Consider the following 20,477-nt stretch of genomic DNA (forward strand, 5'->3'; position numbering starts at 1 on the left):
CAGTGAATATCATAGAAAAATACCTGTTGATATAACTGCTCGTTTGAAGCAAAGTCAACTAATGGGAATTTAATTAAACCATATGATGTTTACTGAATGTCAGATGTTTTTAACTTTTTTTTAAACTAGAAGTGTAAAGTGTTTACATAAAATGAAATGGCTATTTCGCCTTCAGTTTCTTCGTTTTCCATAAATGGTGATAAGAAATATTTCACAGATTTTTCCAGACGTCTTTATGATATTTGAAATGTTATGAATATATCAGACTATGTAAAAGAAAATAAATACTTAATATATTTTAATAATATTTCAGAACAACGTCGCACGTGACGATACTTCTCTGAATAATTATTGTATATACTAACTTCGTACTTCATTCCAAATTTCGCTTTTCGCTCTTCAAGTGTCCACCTCAGAAAAACAACGAAATTTTGTGCGAAACGTCTGATTCCGGAATATTGCATTACGTGAATATATCAGCATTTAACACCAGTGAAAAAGCAGGGTGACAGGATCTCTCTTTCCGAACAATTGAAGTGTTGCTGACCAGCTCTGCTGCATATACCTGTTCTACACGATGAGGATCATTTCATACTCTCTAATAAAACTAGAAACTTAGTTCCAGTGACAGTATGCATGCAGTGAAATGTCTCTTGCAATGCGTTCAAATACCTACAGTGGCCCAGTTGCAGCAAATGGAAATAAAATGATTTCTTTGCTATTTTAAAAATTCGGTCAACACCTAATGAAATTTGAAGTTTTCCGCCTAAGAATACATTCCATATCGTTGACCTTGGTGTTTCAGTGCTTGAGCTACTCAAACCACCATATTGTAAGGCTTTAAAAACATTGTTTCCTGTATTCTATCTACTGATGTATAGGACATTCAAGAATATATCTAAAAACGGCACAATATTTGACCTCGGCGAAGTCAGGAAAGAGAGAGAGAGAGAGAGAGATGTGCCATTCTCTGAATTTCGTAGCATCCAGTAATGCTTCTTGATCTGCCAGAGGAATATGAAAACCACATTTAGGATTTATATTTCATTTGAATATACTGAAGTGTTCACAAACGTATCGTTATGTTAAACAAAAAATGTTGGCAAATATTCTTCATATTGTGCTCCAGTTTTATATTCAATGAAATTGAATACATCTGAATTTTGACCTTTTGATATCTCTTCTGGTATGGTTGATGTTACAACGTCATATACTTGCACCGAAAGAACAGTCCGCGTGGTTTATCCTAGTGGCTATACGCTTCGCAACCATATGCCTGGGGAAGGAGTGTCCTGGGTTCGATTCTCGTCGGCGACGTGAGGAGCTTAAGGATCTTCCTCAGCCATAGCCAAGTTGGACGGTTTTGGGCGTGGACAGCAGGGTTTTTCTCCCCAGTTTATCTGGAGTTTTTCATCCCGCAAGCAGGCAAACCGGCCCGTGAACACACGGATCTACAGTCATAAATACTTAACCGAGTTGAGGTACAGCCATAAATACTTAACCATAGGGCGAGTTGAGCCCCCCCCCCATGAGGGGACTTAACTCGCCCCATTAGGGACGGGGCAGAAAAGGGAGGTAACTCCATATAAATGAAACCGAAAGAACAGTAAATATTCATATTATTTATATTTGTATCTGTATATTAGTGGAGCAATGATAGTAGCTTGGTGAACTGAAAGAGATTAATCCTACTGTACGCTTATGTGAATCCGAAAAGGCAAGACATGCACAAAAGATCGGGTCATCTAAATTCGGATGTTAATATGGTATATGCCGTTTATATTTTAATAAGACAGACACCCACAAACGATAAGCAATATCAAATTTACAAGTTCAAAGCAATGGTTTTGCTCTTCCTTTCATATAGCACGTGACCGCCAAGTTAGAATGTACGGTAGGTAGTAATGCAAATAAAGTAACCTTAACTCTCCTCAAAAAAAGTTAGCATCCCGCCATCACAAGAAATGATGCGCAAACGGCAGATCGGTAGAAATTCACAGAGGTGAACACAGACATCCAAGAAGTTAAAGAAATCACAAACCAGAACTAGTGTTTCATACTATAAAGAGGAAACATAATCTTGCCTCAGACAAAAGTAACACAACTGGATTAGTAAAATAAAACATAAAGCAGCTTTCAATAAGCACATTCGAAGAATCTACTAAGATGATACTTTACTTGATAAATGTAAAACGATAATCTCTTTTATTAAAAAGAACTAAGGAGAATAAGGAACATTTCAATTACGTTGTATTTCGAATCGACTAAACTTCTGAGTGCAAATATGTTAAATTATAAGCCAAGAATGATATTCTAGTGTTGTCACTGATGAACTAAAAATCATTCTTTTTATCTTAACGTATTGAAGTGTTTTAAATATTTGTATTTGATCTATAATGCATTAGCACATTAACAATTTAATGTAGTTATTAGGTCTTTTAATTGTATTATATCAAATGTTTTAGTTAAATCAAATAAATGCATTTAAAAAGGAGTGTTTTCTATCTTAATGATCTCTCTCTCTCTCTCTTTCTCTATTACTTGCTTTAATATGAATATTGCATCTATTGTTGATCTATTTTTCTAAAATCCTTGTCGCTCATCGGCTAATTCAATCAAAATTATTTATTTTATTCGCAATTACTTTTATGCATAATTTTAATGTACTGCAGAGTAGACTCATTCCTGTGTAGTTCGCTGGATTTTCCCTGTCTCCTTTCTTAAAGTCAAATTCTGCTTTCTTATTCTTAAGGTCTTTCGACAGTCATTTGGCATTTTTCTTTCTTTCTTTAAATACTGTATTTAGAATATTACATAGCCATTTTCCTAGTTGTTTATCTTCATTTATTAATAGTTTATTTTGTGTGTCATCTATTTCAGATTATTTTCTTTTTTTTAGTTCCTTAAGAGTTGGTTCAATCTCTTTTTCTGTTATTTCAAAAATTACTTTATCCTCTTCGTAAACACCGTTACCTTTGATTATATTATCTTTAATTTTCTTTCTTGTTTATAAATTTTGAAACTCTTCCATTTATCCAATCCAATATTTGTTAGTTTTATACTTTCATTTAACTTTCATTTTTTCTTTTGGGTTGTATTATTCTCCAATTCTTTGGAGTAATTATTCCGATATTTCTGTTTAATTTTCCGTATCTCACTATTTATCTTATTTTGTATATAGTTTTATATTCTTCATAGATCGAAGTATTTGATTTGTTTTATAGATATCTGTGAAGGAAGTAAGGTTTTCTTTTCTCTCACTAATTTTATTGTTTTCTCTTTAAACCATGATGTCCATTATTGATTAGTTTCTGTAGTAAGTTTTTTCTCCTAATGTACCTTTAGCTGCTTCACGTACAATGTGTTTAAAGGCTGTTCACTTCTCGTATACTGTTTGTTTGTTTTAGTCTTTTAATGCTTCCAGTTTACCTAACAATCTTTTCTGGTATAAGTATCTTTTACTTCTTCCTCAAGTAATTCCATCCTATATTTTGTCGTTCTCTGTGCGTCGTGTTTTGTTTTATTTTTTGATGGTTTTATTTTTCCAAAATCTAACTTATGGTCACTTCTTATATCGGCTGATGTTAAAAATCTTACATCAATCGTTTTTTTTTTTTCTTAGAATGATTTCTCTATTAGTGACAATGTGATCAATTGAAATGTTTGCCATCTCCCATGTATTTTTTGTTGTATTTTATGATCAAAGAATGTGTTATTTATTCTTGATTCATTATCTGTACACAACTAGTAGATTTATTCCAATTTCATTTATTATTTCTTCATTAAATCTTTTACATATACCATACCGGAATACCCAAATTGCCAATTCTTGCATTAAAATCTCCAATTATTATTATATTGTTTTATTTATTTTGTCTTTTACATTTTGTAATCGTCATAAAATTCTTTTATTTCAAGTTTTGTTTTACTCTGGACTATCGCAACTAGTAATATTTAATAATTTTCTGCTTATAGTTTTAAATTTAGTAATCTGCTTATTATGTAAGTGTATTCTTGTATTTGTTTTCTTATATATTTGTGTGTCATTATTTGAACTTCTTTAGATGCTCGTTCATGTTTTTTTAATACACTTGTTAGTTAATATGTAGTTTCCAATTTGCTTTATATCATTGATTTTTTTTCTTTGTCTGTGATACTGCACAAATGTTAATGTTATGATTCCTCAAGTTCTTCAATTAATTATTCTTCTTTTCCTGTCAAGGATCGTGTATTCCAGGTGCCAATTCTTAGTGTCTCCTCTTTTTGCTTAATTTTCCATATTCCATGCCGAGTCGATTCAAATATAGCCGTCTGATCTTTTTAACTTTAGTTCCTTTAAGCAATTGGGTTTAACGTTCTCAGAGGGGATGATAACCTAATCAGAGAAGGCTCATGAATTAGTCGGATATATTAATGTATTCTTCATACCTAAGGTAGCGCTTCCGGAAGTATACACTTCCCATATGCATCGGCTAACATCACTCGTTCACCTCCACACCATGATGAGGTACAGGTAGGATTAGTGGAGGGAATAATTTATCATATTCGGTTGTCAGGTGGACGAGAGTAGTTTGGATATATTCGTGTTTATTGTGTACTTGATCGTTCTTATCGTTATAGATTCGGAACAGTGTAACGGCTTCGTTTCTTTAAAAAGTAAATCATAGCAACCTTCTAGTTTCAGGAGTATGTTTTAATTGTATTGAAATTGTCCTCCCTCTTTTTTTCCCCTTATTGATGGAATGTCTACTCTCGTATGGGAATTTTGCAATTCTCGGTAATCAGCTGTTACGGTTTCATGTTTTTTTTTTTTTTTTTTTTTTTTTTAATTTGTAGTTTGTTGCTGGTGCTATTTCACCTGCTACTAATTATGAGGCCGATTAGTTCATCTTCAGATAAAAGCTTCACATAAGTGTTCTTCCTCATAGACAGTATTCGAACCCATCTATTTCCAGTCAAAGAGCTTTGTCGAAATAGACTGAAATGCAAAGGCTTTCTGACGAATATTGTACTTTGGGTAAATATCAATAAGATAGTGAACATTAATCGGCGTTATTTAAATGCACGGAAGCAAAGGATTATACTTTCGCTTGTTTCTTTGAGGTTTTCTGAGTGCCAGACAGAAAAGCATTATTCTAAGATGTAGCATGGTATCGCTTACAATTTTATATCGCACATACGCATAATACCCCCCAAGTTCTGTATTTGTTTCCACTTAAAATAAAACTATAAAAGGACAAATTTCACTGACTTTCTGTCACATATTTTTCGCGTCAAATATTACTTTTGCAATTTATGGTGCCCATTATTGAACAAAATGAAGCAGCAACAAGAATGCCACCCATATCGACATAAAGACACGAGTTGATCGGCTTTTTCAATAAAAACAATAAACGAACCATAAACATAGACCCAGAATGCTATTGCTATGTTTCACATTCCTCTAGAGAAAGCGAAACGATCAGTAAGTTTAACGATAACAACAAAAATTATTTCGATATCACGTTTTTCGTTGTGCAAAATTGGAATCTGCAGAAATATCATTCGTTTTTCCAGTGTTATTGTTCTCTTGAAGAATTCATTAATCCTTTTTATATTAATAGATAGTTTATAAATTTGTGTGAACAGAAAGGTGAAAAGGAAGGTAACAATAAAGGAAAATAAGCGTGATTGTGCGATAAGCGATACACAAAACGAAACCCACATTAATAACGCATATCAAAAGACATTGTGGCAGTTAGAGACACACAGAGAAAGCTATCTTGGTTTTGTAACAGAGGACGTTGGAATTTAAAATATAATGGAACTGCAAGGATCGATGACTCTATTCACAGAAAATATCATATCATCGAAGTGCAAATTAAATTTGAAGGAGATAAAAAGTAAAATATATTTGTGAAAACAGTGAACAGAAGAGAAAGAGCTAGAAAATAAACTGCAAGCATTTGTTTTACATTTATATTTAGCGGTTATTTTTTATCGATTGAAATTAAAGAAAGGATATTAAGCTTTAGTATGACATTCTTAAAAGTTTGAATAAATCTTTTTGTTGCCTTAAAAGGTCTCAATTATTTTTTTTTCTTCCGCTGACTAATAAATTTATATTCATAAATATGCTTGCTTTTAGAGAATTTCTCAAGTTATTGCTTAAAAAATAATCAGCTAAATATTTAGCCTCTAGAATATAATTGATTTACTTATTTTAAGAACTAATTTTAAAGTTACGATGGAGCCTCCAGTTTATAATAATGTTGTGGCCATTTCACTTCCTTTGGTCCATTATTAACAAATTTAGCGGCTGCAATAATAATGAACAGTGACTTCCCTTTGAGCTATGCCAATAGTACACTGCCTAAAGACATTCACAAATATTCATTCGGTAGTGGGATAATATCCACAATCTGTTTGAGAGCGAAAGCGTAATACACTTGGCTAACCATTCAGGCATTACAGGAGAGGTTACTCTCTACTGAATTTTATAAGGACCGGTAGTATAATACAAAGTGAAGAGAGAACATCCATTCTAACTACTGAATATAAATTATCCATTTATTATAATGGATTATTAAAAAGGAAGTAAACGAAACTACAAAAATCGCTGTGAGGTTTCAATCCTGAAATGGTCGCGAGATTAACATCTTTATTAATCTAGAACCAAATAATAATAATAGGTTAAGTACACAATGGTTTAATAGGCAGATCACGTATAATTCATGTATGCTCCTGATATTGTACTATTTTTCAGCACAATGCAATCAGTTTATTAAATTATTATGTTTAGTGATGGCGTAAAAATGCGTAATTTTACAATCAATATTTTTTTAATATTTTTCAGGGTTTTTCATCCCTCAAAACAAGCAGACTGCGTCCTTAAACACACACACACATGTTTACGGTCATAAATACTTAGGGTAAGAAAGGCAACGGGAAACCACCTTGTTACATAATTATTATTATTCCCTGGTAAAATAGCTTATCGCTATCCAACCAACCATGTGTTTGAGGACCTAACAACAACAGTGATAATATAGGAGTGTGTGTGTGCTGGAAAGATTAAATTCAACACGATGAAGTTATTGATGATTTTTTTGTCCTGCAAAATGGCTCATTAGAGTAACACAATGAAGAATAAATTAGATTAGATTCGTCAATTGAATTTCTTTGGGGATTCATTTATTTATTATGACACGGAAATGGAGAAGGTAAGCTAACGAGACTTTTCAGAACAAGAAGGCAACGAAGAGTTCAAGATTTTTATGTGCTGAAGAGAAAAAATTATTAAAATTATTTAATTAGTTAGCTTTAAAAACGGATAACTGTTTCTGAATTACTGATTATCTTCGTTTGATTCTGATCGTCGGAACTAGAGGAACGTTTTCTATTTCTTTTTTGAATTGGTTCCCGAATTCCAGAAAGAAAACTGAGATTTTCATCCCGTAAACTCAAGAAAATCGAAAGGAAAATTCAAACCATTTTCGACTATATTATACAGTGTTAGAGTTAGGCACCACGAGGTGGCAGCAGTTAACTTCCATACTCTCCTCCCCGAATACGAATTAAAAATGACTGATAGTGTTGTGCCAGCTACTCTGTGGAGACTAGCTGCCCGCTAGTCTACATAAAGTTAGGACTAATGGCCTCGCCTAATCCCTTTGGGGAATAAAAGGCGTTAACGGATTTATATTTATTTATATTTTATTTTATTTTTTTTATGATTTAAATACTTGTTTGTCCAAAATTCGTTAAAAACAACTTTTAAAAAAGTTGTAAATTACAACTTTTTTTTTTTTTTTTTTTTTGATAGAGGAGTTCTACATCAGTTATAACACAATATCGCAATCCATGATATTGTGTTTCCTTAAATTAAAACCAGGACTCCAAAAACTTTGGAAGCTTTACAATACTCCTTATTCCGTTTCTAAGTATTTTAAATTCCTTTACCACTCTTTCTTATATAACTTTTATAACAGTACCAAAGCCATCCCATGACCAAAGTCAGTTATAATAAAAAATTTAGCATTTTTATTATAAGATTCATCTGGTTGATAATACATAAGGCTGAAGAGTCTTTAAAGATGTATATTTAAACATCTCTATAATAAATGTCTTGAATAATAAATCGTATGAAATTTTTCAATGGAATGATGACGTTTTGGTCATCTTCACAGTTACCAGAACATAGTTCTCATAGCACTGAAGATCTGGTGACAAGATGATCAAATGTTGTCCTGTAACCTGAGTATTATCAAATATTCATAGATAAGGGAAGGTGAGTTACGATTTTGTTTACGAGAAAAAATTAACTCAAATTCTCTTATCTATGAACATTTGATAACGTCAGGTCACAAGAAATATCAAATCTCTTTCGTTGGGCTAGCATTTATGCTTAACCTTATGAGCACCAACACATTACCATTATCGTTTTTCAACTCCCAGACAAAGCTTGGTGTCTTATACACTCAATGGACAAAACATAAAAGATAAGGAAGCTGACACTAGCACCTCCCCGCGCAGAGAGAAACGAACTCAAACCGAACGCAGGCGGTAAATAGGCAGACAATCGGGCTTTCCCAACAGTGTATCGCAATCGACGAAAATGGGTAAATGTGGCGATTTTAGCGACGAGACGAGGGCGTAAGATAGATTGGTCATGCTATCGCCCAAGTGGTAAGAACCTAGGGTTCTCGAGGGAAACCATATCAAGGGTCTGCCGTGAGTATTCCATTAACGGGCGTACCAATGCTCAGCGAGCAAGTTGTGGCCGACCACGCACCATTGATGACAGGGTTCGACGTAGATTGTCTATCCTCGCACAGACAAACAGCGGGTCAGCAGCGGCACAAATCACATCCAGTTTCAATGTCGCAGGTCCAAGCAGCGTCAACGAGCGAACAGTACGGATACCACGGGCTACGGTAGTCGACACCCTAATTGTGTATCCCGACACCAGGCGAGGTGCGATGACTGCTGGTCATCGCACCTCGCCTGGTGTCGGGACATAAAAACTGGAACTCTGCAGAGTGGACTATAGTCGTGTGGTCGAATGAATCCGGTTATTAGTTGTACCGTGGTGACGGGAGGGTGCAGGTGTGGTGTCGACAGCATGAGGCCATGGTCCCGTCGTGCCAGGTCAACTCTGTTTAAGGAGGCGATGGCTCTGTCATGGCTTAGGGAGCCTTCTCGTGTGACACTTTATCCCCCCCCCCTTTACTGCGTTTGAATAGGCAGGTCCTTAAACGCTGCGAGCTACCAGAATGTGCTAGCTGATCATCTACACACTTTTTTGGCCTTAGTGCATCCTGCAGCCGATGGACTGTTTCAGCAGGAAAATGCACCACCTCACCGGACCACAGCTACCCAGGCATGGTTCGAGGAACACTCATTTGAGTTTGGAACCATCTAGTGGTTCCAAAGGTCCTTGGATGTAAATCCAATCGAATCCCTCTGGGATACAGTAGAGCGAGACATCAAATCCATGTATACGCGACCGACGTCTAAGGCAATTGCGTACAACGCTGCAGCAGACATGGCTGGAATTACTTCCGGCAACCCTGCATTCGCGCTAGAGGAGGATCAAGGCGCTATTAGGTAAGTGTATCTAATGTTTTGTCCATTGAGTGTGCATTCAAGACACGTTACTTTTTACTTGCACAGATACTATCCCTTGTTACTTTATTTTATTCTTTTAATTGGCTCTCACCCACAAAAGTTTATTTGTAAATTACCGTGATCGGGCTAAGGATTTTTTTCACTTTTATTAATTTCATGTTATTTACTTATTTATTTATTTATACTTATTTTTACATGGTCCGGAAACCCTACTTTAGAGAACAAATATAGAACTTTTTAAGCCACTTCAGGCTTCCAATAAGCAGAGAGATAATCTCAGACCGGACAATGAAATTCATCTTCCACCTAAAGATAATCACAAACATCCATCTCCCCAGCGGGATTCTAACCGCATTCTCTTGGTTGGAGAGCAGATCCACTAACCACTCGGCCAACCTCGCCCTGCAAAAATTCCAAATCCTCTAACTCTTAGAATATAATTATGGCATTTCGATTGATCTACTAAAAACTGCCTTAACATTGCTTTCAAAAAAAAAAGGAAATTTTGTGAAATCAATGATCCTTCTCTCTCACACACAGACTTTTTTGTGTTCTCTCTGATTCTTCCATGGGCTTAACATAATCAGCAAACGCCTGACATCCATTTACAGTTCACTGCTAACCCATTTACAGTTCACTGCTAACTGGAACTACCTTCTTCACGAAGTGTTATCAGTACTACGACATTCGACATTCAACAGTTCAAAAGCGGTTCAATAGGTTCAGAGTTTAAGTAAGAATAAGAGCAAATAAGAGAGAATAAATAATTCTACTACTGTGATGAGTTTGTAATAATTGTAGCAGTAATAGAATCATTAGCAGCCACAACAACAATACTTTATTGATAATAACCAATTATGCATACCTCAGGGAAACAGTTCTTAGTACAATGCCTCACGTTTATGATTGCTTAATTTAAATTGAATTCCAGTTCATGATAAATTTATAGATCAAAACGTATACTTCGGTCATTTTTTATTAAAATTTTTATTAAAACAAACCGATGCATATTTCTTAAAGATACGAAAATGCGACTACAATTTATAAATGATGCTGAGCGCTTCCTGAATGAACTAGTGTTGCGTTCCTGGATAAAATTTAATAACAACTCCAGTTAGATAAACGGCTATCCTTTATAATGTGCAACAGGCAATAAAAATTACCTGCAGTGTTTTTGGTTCCATGAAACTCCTGCTATGTTTGGAAAATAAATGCTGTTAACTTCGTATATATCAAAGTTCTTTTACCTTTAGGTGTAGCGGTCTTGGATAAAAATGGATGGCTGACAGTTTTTCATTCCCGTAAAGCGCGATAAATGCCAGAGACTACGTAGGGTGCTTTAGCTAACTCTTGTCACTCCGTTATGTTTTTTTTTTTTTCCCCTTTCTTTCTTTCAGTTTGTTATTGTTTATCTCGATTGGTTTCCATCATTCTTCTTTTTCACTTGACTTTATTCGGTCGGAGATGGATTGTAATTAATTACTTCGAGAAGAAATTCTGTTAATAGAAAAGGAATTCGAAAAGAAAAATAAAACACTATTTTCTGTCTGATAAAGTAAAAAAAACGTTTCGCACAACTAAAATAAATAAATAAATATGCTTCTGTGGTTGAACAGAATATTCTGGCTTTCAATACTTAGTTCGTACATAACAAAAGAGTTCCATATTCAGCATGTAGTGGGGTGATGGTCTTGGTTTACATGGCTGAAGAAACCCTTCAGAGTATTCTTTAGTACGTGATAATGTCCTTCTGTTCTAGTGTAACAGAAGTTGCATATACTATTCGCTAGTTACGAGACCAACCAATGTGTTAAAGACATTTGGAAAGATCTAGGGTTCAGTTACGTACAGGATAAGAGAGATAAGGAATTTATAAGGAATTTTCAGTTGAAGGTGAGATTAGCAGTTATATGATAGTGAAATGTTTTTTTTTCTTCTCCTACACAAAGATTTTTCCCCTACAAGACAGAAAATCTGGACAGAAAACGGAAACACGTCATATAAAATTAGCTGACCAATCATAATATGAAATAAATATCTAAGAGTTTATCTTTCTATCATGCCATTGACTCTAATATTAAAACGAAGTCGAGACATATGCTATTCTCTATGCTCTTTCAATTACTACTAATAATTTATAAATCAGACAAAGACTTCTAATCTTTTTTTTTTAATTTTTCTTATTTTAGCTTGCAAAGTCTGATACTTTTATTTGTTGTATATTTTGATATGATTTATTCCTCAAAAAGTTTATTATGTAATATTTAATGTATTATTAAAGTTTAGTTGTACACGAATTTTTGTAACTTTAATCTTTAAACTGTATACTGTGGATTTCAATTGAAAAACGACTGCTTTAAGTGTTGGTTGTTTTCTTTTTTTCTTCGCAGGTGATCATGTCCATGATGCAATGCCCAATACACCACTTCAAATACCTCCCCATTTAGAACAACCATGTAAGTATATTTTAATTTATTCACATTCTAGGAGTGTATAATATTTTCTGACAGAAAGTAAGAACATGAATTTAGAGCACTAAATTGCAATCACTTATGAATGACCAATTGACTTCCTGGTACCTTTCTGAATTTACCTGTAATGTTTTTCTTTGTTGTTCGATATAAACGGTCATGGTTTTATCATAAGATAAATTTCAGTCTTTAAAATTTGATCTTATAAAGACGATAAAATATTTGAGGACTTTCTCGCAACATGTAACGTTACAAACTATGCTAATCTGCTCTTCCAGAATTTAAAAAAAATAAAACACTGATATAAATAAATTGTTTATCGTTTACCAACATTCTATTAAAAATTCTAATTAAGGAAGATTGTTTTTTATAACAGAAGAGCAAAAAAAAAAAAAAAACAGGAACCAAAATTAGAATAAAACCTGCAGAGCAATAAACAGTGGTCCAATAGCTTGAAACTTTTTCTTGACGGGAAAGGTGGCAAGTTGTCGCTAAACGTTTAAAAATTGGGCAGAAAGAGTGAATTTTATACATAAGTGGAAAAATTCGTGAATGGTCTAATGGCAAAATATATGTTGCAGAATCTGTCTGCTTGATAGAAATCGATCAATTGGGTGATAAAAGAATCATATACATAATTAACCTCATGATCCCAAATCAAATGGGATCATGAGGTTAATTATGATCCCATTTGATTAATTATGAGGATTTTTAAGACATGAGTATAGCTTGAAATAGGAATAGATAATGTAAGATGACATTTTAATTCACGGTGAATTACGCATCATAATTTTCTTGAAATCAAACTGACATGTTTTGTCAGAAGACTTGTTTTGCTGGCCTAGATGGTCGAGTGGTTAGCGTATTCGCTCTTCAACAAACAGGCTGCTGTTGAATCTTGCTTTGGGCATGGATGATTGTGATGGTCTTTAGGCGGAAGATGAATGTCATTGCCGGGTGTGACATCATCACCTCGCTTATTGGAGGTCTGAAATGGCTCGGAATTTTTCATGTCTGATCTCTAGAGCAAGGTTTCCGGACTATTTAAGAACTAAGTAACTAAACAAAATTAACAGTGACATAATATATCTGTCTTGTTCCGATCAAATAACTTTATGTGAATTAGTACGAAGTAATTAATAAAAAAATGTAATTTTTAATTAACACAGGAGCACAATTGAGTGTTTTAACCTGTTAATGTCCATAAAGTCGACCTCATAGCTCGGACGATATCCTTTGGCTGGAATGATCTGATTTCGAAATTCGTCTAGGATATGCAGAACCGGATAACTGATGAACATCAGTTATCCGGTTCTGCATATCCTAGTCTCATACGACAAGATAATGATTTCATCCTGGAAACGCGAATTTTTCATTCCACAACACAAGCTTACTTAATCTTCCAGCAGGTTGATAAGCCATTCGACCATTTGGCTGAAAAAACCCAGTCATGCATAGGGTAGCTGGGGTTTTTAGCCAAAAGGTTTATCAACCTGCTGGAAGAACACATGCGATTTAGAGACGAAATATTCCAGTTGGAATAAGGCTAACAACCGATCCTACTAAAGTAAGATGTGGAAACTAAGGATATTTTTTATGTAACCCGCACTCACGAAAGGCTATAAATCTATAGCACCATGGGCAGGGTATTTTTTTTAGTATTTTTATTGATTTTTGTATTTTTTATTTTTTAAATTAATTGTTTAATTGGTCTATAATCAGTGCTCTAGAAACTGAACATGAAATTTGCACTTCAGGCTTCAAAACAGTCACAGACATCCATGCTCAAGTCAGACTGTTGGTTAGGTTGGAGAAGGAAAATGCTAATCGCTGAGCCAACCAGGCTGGCCCCTTGATAGACCATGGAGCTTCAATACCCATAAAAGACAATAAACAAGAAAAAAGAAGAAGAAGGATTATAATGCCTATGAAGTTTACATCATATCATTGATCATATGATAAATCAATTTTACACAAATATTTCAATAGCGAAACGTTTGTAGATGGTATATATTCTTATATCATTTCAGTGTTACGTTGTGTGACCAGCATGACGATATTCATTCCAAAATTTTCTTCCATGTAATTATTAATAAATAAATTGTTTTTTATTTTCGCAACGAATATGAATTATTATATGTAGACAATATTAGGGTAATAGTACCACTGCGCCTGTAGGATACAGCAGGCTTGCTATGTCTAGCTTCACCGAAATTATTCCGGTTTGAAGGTCCAGTTAGTAGCTTTGGCCAGGGTTTATTTTTTTCTCTTTTAGAAGAATCAGAAGAATAAAAATAAAGGAAAAACATGGAAATGTTATTTTTAAACTGTTACTTTCAGTAAGGACCACGATCATATGTTTTTCATCTCTGCATTGGCGCTTTATTTTGTCATCGTTAAATTTATTCATGATTTTAATTAAATATTTTATTTATTTATTTATTTTTATTTCAGTCAATTGCATTGACAAGAAAGAAGCTATTCATTTAACGATGATTTACAAAAAAAAAAAAAAAAAAATATATATATATATATATCCCGTTCTTGAAAGAAAAAAAAATTATCTCCATATATTATTATTCTCCATATATATATCCATATCTTCAGTTTGTTATTATTATTTAATCTTATTATATTATCCTATATTATTTTTAATGAACATACTATAATAAAGATGATTTATCAAACATATCTTATATCTTATTATCATATCTCATATTAGTTTTCTTTTTATATATATTTTTCAGCTTCCAACATCGGTTCTCCCATTAAACAATATCACAGCACCTTCTGGTTCCTACTTATAGTGACAAAAGCAGTTTTAAAGTAAACTTGAGTCCAAAAGGAGCCAATTAAAGAGGTTAAAAACTTCAGGGATGTATCCATTAGGATTGCAGAATACTTCGCTTATGTACAATTAATAACAAATTACGTACATCATTAATACAAACAATTCTCTGCAAATTTTGTGCAGCATGGCCAAGGCAAAACGCTTCTTTTTCTGGAATTGGCTACAAATAATCTCTTCCAAAAATAGCAGTAGCAGAATTATGTTGTAAAGGTTCCGTGTGAAGGAATTATTTTTTCGTCGATTGGCGTTTAACGCAATGATGTGCCAACAACGAAGCAGGTCCGGTATGAGCCCAGAGTTTACATGGTTTCTACTTTTCTTTCGTTGTCATTGTCATGTGAATGCCACAGCGAAATGTACAGAATTGGTGTGAAAAATCACACCGTTTTTTCCATCGGCATAAGTAAGAATATAAAATATAAACAAGAACATCACATATAATTAACATTTCCTCTTTAAGCATACGATATTTGGACAAACGCACCATTAACAGGAAGCCATCTTTTGGAGAAATTTGTAATGTACATTTGTATTCAATGTATATCTTTCGATTATATCCATGTTTCATAGGCTTTGTAAAGTAGAGAAATCCGACAAAGTTTTGTACCCAAATTGTGAACGTGTTAACAATTATTTTGGTTAACTAATTAGAAAAACAGAATACTCTTAAAGCTTATATCTTTCTTGTCTTGTAAATATCTGTATGTTTTACTGAATGGTTTCACCCAAATACAACGAGTTTTGTTTGTGCGAATTAGTCTTACCTCATACATGGTGTACATAATTATTTTTATGTTTTTTGTTCTACTGGAATAAGATATATCAGGAAGGATCATCTTGATCATCATCTTAATAGTGTTTTCCTCGCTTATTGGATACTCATCACGATACTGTCATCATTTATTTTGTATCCAACCAGAAATATCTTTAGATATTGAGCAACTTAACTCTGAATCCAGTTCGATTTCAAGTGAATTATCTTTAAATAATTTAATAAAAACGTTTAATTATTTAATATCTTAATAATTCAATTAATATAATCATGTGGACGTGTGATTAATTTAAAATGGAATATTTTTAATTATTTGAACATTGCAATTTAATTTTTTATTAATTAAATTAAATTAAAATTTAATGAAGTTTTTAAATCATGTGTTCATTAATCATATAGAATTGGATCATAATTTAAAGAACGTTTAGCTTAATACTCAATTGGCTAAACTTTCATCACCACTTCTTATGACTATTTCTTGATGCCTAATTCCACTTTTATATTAAATCACTTACTGATTTTTATGTACACCCTGTATATCTCTAAACTACATTTCTTATATCTGTTCTAAAGACAGATTATAATATTATTATAATTTGATAAATTATTGTAATTTAATAAAATATTGTAAACTGATATTATAAAGATTGTTTATTTTAAAATATTTTCATGCCGAAATTATAAAATCCTCATTTATTTCCGGATTAGTAGTCCTATAAATGTAATAGTGATTAAGTACTATTAATGCATAAAATTCTCCAGCCATGCTTAAGAGTTTAAAAATATGGGGTAAGTTAAGATTTTCAAATATGGCTTGGCCGAAAAAAAAAAAGTCAATTAAAAACTAGTTACTTACATGGGCAATGAAATATGAAACTGAAACGGAAATGGGTAAATTAAAATAAAATATCATTTATTAAATTCAATGAAGTAATCATTTAAAATAAATCAATAAATAAATAATTGCTTAGATCTCAATTTCGCATTAATCGTAAAAAGTTCTCAAATTTTTACGTTGCAAGTGACTCGTACGATTATAATTATATAATGTTTGAAATATCTCAGCTGAAGTTTTTATACTTCATATTGGTTCCTCATACCCATTTCCACATATACAGCACGATTATTTTATAATGCCAATTTTTATTTAATTTGCATAAAACTGACTAAGAAAACTCAACAATCAATGTTCCAGAAATTTTAAAGATATAGGACAACATGTCCTATTATGTAGATCTATTTTGTTATTCTTCACCAATATGTAGAATAACATATTATAAATGAAGAAAATAACTCGTAAATTTACCTTAGCTTGATTTTAAAACTAACTGCATATATATATTAATTGCAACTGAGAATATAATTTTTAGGATAGTATAACTGGTGTAATAACATTAAAAATTCAACTGTCAAATATATGCAGAATATTTTCAGTAATGGTATTAATAATGTCAATATTATATTAGTATTATAATATTAACAATTTGTTAAGTATCGTTGTCGCTGTTTCTACAAGAAAAATATTCTTGGTTTTGGGTATATGAAACTGATTTGTTAAATAGCCTGCATTTATTTTAATCATCTGACACAACAGTATGCATAAGAAATCCCTAATTTTAATTGTAAATCGAATACATTGAAGATGCAACTACATAGTCTAACACAAGTTTCGAATAATAATAATATAAGCATTGAGGAACCCTGGACGGACATGCAGATGTCAATGGAGTTGAGTATGCCAGTCTGTTTATGATATCAATTTGTGTAGACATATGCTAACTCTATTGTGAAAGATGTACCGTACAATACAAAGCAACAAGACTTTAGCTTACTATATTTAATGCAGCGCTAGAACTGATAATGCTCAGTAAGTTACAGATATTTTCTGTTGCAATCGATTCCGCATATAATTCTGCGTTATTAAAAGGTTACGATGTTTTCTTTAATTGTTAGTCATCATTATGTTTCATAATCAACTGGACACACACCATAATTGCTCAATTAATATTAATAATTATTCCTCTACATTGGACATATTCAATTATAATGATCATTATCCTATACCGAAGTTGAACGTTGTATATTTTTAATTAGCAAATCTCATTGTCTTATAGACAAAACTGTTACATTTGCTTATCGCAAACCGACAATTGTTATCTAGGGTATCTATTATCAAGGATTCCTTGCTTCTCTCAGTCCAACTCGTTGATTTCCATCTTTGCTAGTAATGAATATTGAGGCGTTTTCATTAATGCCGGTTTCAATAGTGATAACTTAAATATTTCAAAAGTATTTCTACATGTATGGTAGTTCTCTCTTTTCTCTAAATTATGCTCACCACAATGCCTAACTGTGATAAGAAATAAGACCACCTTAAGAAATATGAACTCCCAATCGAAGCATCTTATTCTTGAATTTGTCTCATTTTGTTTCTGAATTTTTATTCATTCATATTTTAAAAAATAGAAATTACTTTTGAAAAAAAAAGAGAATATGCGATTCACTCTTGTGAGAAACATTAAAACCAATATGGCAAAAAGTAATCAGAATACCTGGAATATACTAAATAAAAATACTTTAGCTAAAAGTCATCTTTTACTAGAAATGTATGTTAATGTTTTCCACTAGCCTGACTCATTAATTCAAATACCCTATTCAGGCTTCCTAATGTTTTAATTCAGCCAAAACTTACTAATCATATTGTTTCGAAGTTTTGAAATTGTGTTATTTACCGTTTACCCTGCATTTACGTAAGAGAATATTGCTCCTTGAAATAAATCCAGACCCGATAAAACGTTCCACTAAGTGGATATTGTATATTTTGTATAAAGGAAAAAACAACTCTACTCTTAACTAATATAAATAAATGAAAGTGTCGCTGAAATTTAGGAGACTGTTCTTATTTTAACATAACTTATAAAATTCCATCTGACATATTTAAAATTCTGCAGAAAAAATAAATTATATAGCATTTTATTCAAACTTTGCTCTTTGTTTTAACAAAAATTGATACGTCTTAAAACTTAAATAATTCCATTGGTTTAGTTTACCCTATTTAATTTACCTGTACCTACTATTTTTTAAGTCAAATTCTGATCTAAATCATTTAAAAAAAACACGAAAGTTATTCAAGTTATCGGCATGAAAAAAAATATAAATTTACTACTGTCTGTTATGAACCACATTTGTGAGATTAGTATGTATAGGATTTTGATTCCGTGTGTGCTACATCTTTAACCAGTTATTCTTCCTTCAAATATTTTTCATAAGAAATCTGCTCATCACATGATCATTAGTTTTAATTGGTTTAATAAACTGTTACTTAAGTTTGTTTAGTTTATTTTTCTCAAAACTCAATAACTAAATATAGTAATATAGTGATATTCGAATATCAAACCATAAATCATTTTGATTATTGGTAATCAAAATTGGTAAATTCATTTTAAAACTTGTTTATTCTATGCTAAAATTTTAAACTGCTGTAAGGTGATGTGTGTTTTATATTTAGATTTATGAAGCGTCATCATCAAAGATATAATTCCTTACTTAGCAGCACACTTTTTTTATTCTCCCTTGGGTGTGTGCGCGCGCGTGTGCGTGTGAGGCGTCGTTTGATGATATTTACTTTTCTCAGAACAAATTCAGCTCTTCACTCACTCTCAAACTTCTCTAATGATTTAACAATTGCCACATTATTCAAAATTCTGTGATATTCCTTTCCCAACATATCTCAAAAATTCCTATTGTAACATTGAAATTACCTTGAAGTTCCTAATACCTTATTGAGTTTCTAGCTAAGCCTGTTACTTAAACCTCTTTCCAAGCTTTAGCTATATGCAATCCGTGCCCGCTCTATTTTTAGAGTATTACTATTAAATCAATATTAATATAGGATAGTAATGAACTTACATAAAATATGCATAAAATATAAATTCAATTTATGCAAAATTGGAATCCAAATATTTGAGGATAAACGCATGTCCTCTGTTTAATGATTATCTTTAATATGAAATCCTATTATATTTTCAATATTTTTCTTCTACACTTGATTCTACAATTTAAAGAAAATTATTTTCAATTTCACCTATTCTGAAGTTAATCATGTAGAATATTAGGAAATTTCAGTAATATTAACGTCCGAATAGTAGTATGAAATTATTCATCCTCTTAGCCAAATAAACTCCAAACTGAATCCTTGACAAAAAATATAGTACTATGATTCCTAACATGAACCTATTTTGGCAAGAACCACTGTCCAAGAGATCAAAATGAAATTTAAACTTTCATTCCAACAAACGTTATTCTTATTGTTTTTATTCGCAATAAACCCGAAAGATAAATTTTTAAAAAAAATGATTTTTTCCCTTTTTTTGTCATTTGAATTTGTTGAAAAAATTAGATTTTATTGCAGTGCTAATAATAATATAAAGAAACGTGAAGTCAAACCAGACAATTCAAAAATTAAGTCAAGTACACTTATTTTCTATGTAAAAACGAAATTGCGAAGTAAGATGTGTAATAGCTCTATTTAAATTCAACATCATATCTCAACAACTGCCTTATATATAATATCTACGTAAACACTACATGACTACTTGTATCAAATTTTCGTAGACAAAATATCATAAAAAGATAGTTCTACTTAACTATAAATAAAATAAACATGAATACTCTGACGCATTTTCTCTCCTCCAAAAATAATACAGGAAGACTTCTTTATTCCTAAAGAACACGTATTTCCTAAAATGTTATCCTTAGCATTTTAGGTAGTATG

The 20,477-nt window shown here is 32.2% G+C and overlaps 1 protein-coding gene across 1 annotated transcript in view; it reads left to right on the forward strand.

Annotated features, from left to right (window-relative positions):
* Positions 1 to 15,316, forward strand: part of LOC150098183 (lachesin-like) — a 299,185-nt gene extending 283,869 nt beyond the window's left edge. Inside the window, exons 9-10 of the mRNA XM_090406487.1 lie at positions 12,000 to 12,065; positions 14,828 to 15,316. Of these exons, the coding sequence (XP_090262613.1) occupies positions 12,000 to 12,065; positions 14,828 to 14,910 (149 nt within the window). The 3' untranslated portion in view covers positions 14,911 to 15,316. The remainder of the gene's footprint in view (positions 1 to 11,999; positions 12,066 to 14,827) is intronic.
* Positions 15,317 to 20,477: the final 5,161 nt, after the last annotated feature.

The sequence above is a fragment of the Typopeltis vanoorti genome, chromosome 16 (genome assembly GCF_054136105.1).
Source record: "Typopeltis vanoorti isolate ZY-2024b chromosome 16, IOZ_Tvanoo_1.0, whole genome shotgun sequence".
In the NCBI taxonomy this organism is placed as follows: Eukaryota; Metazoa; Arthropoda; class Arachnida; order Uropygi; family Thelyphonidae; genus Typopeltis; species Typopeltis vanoorti.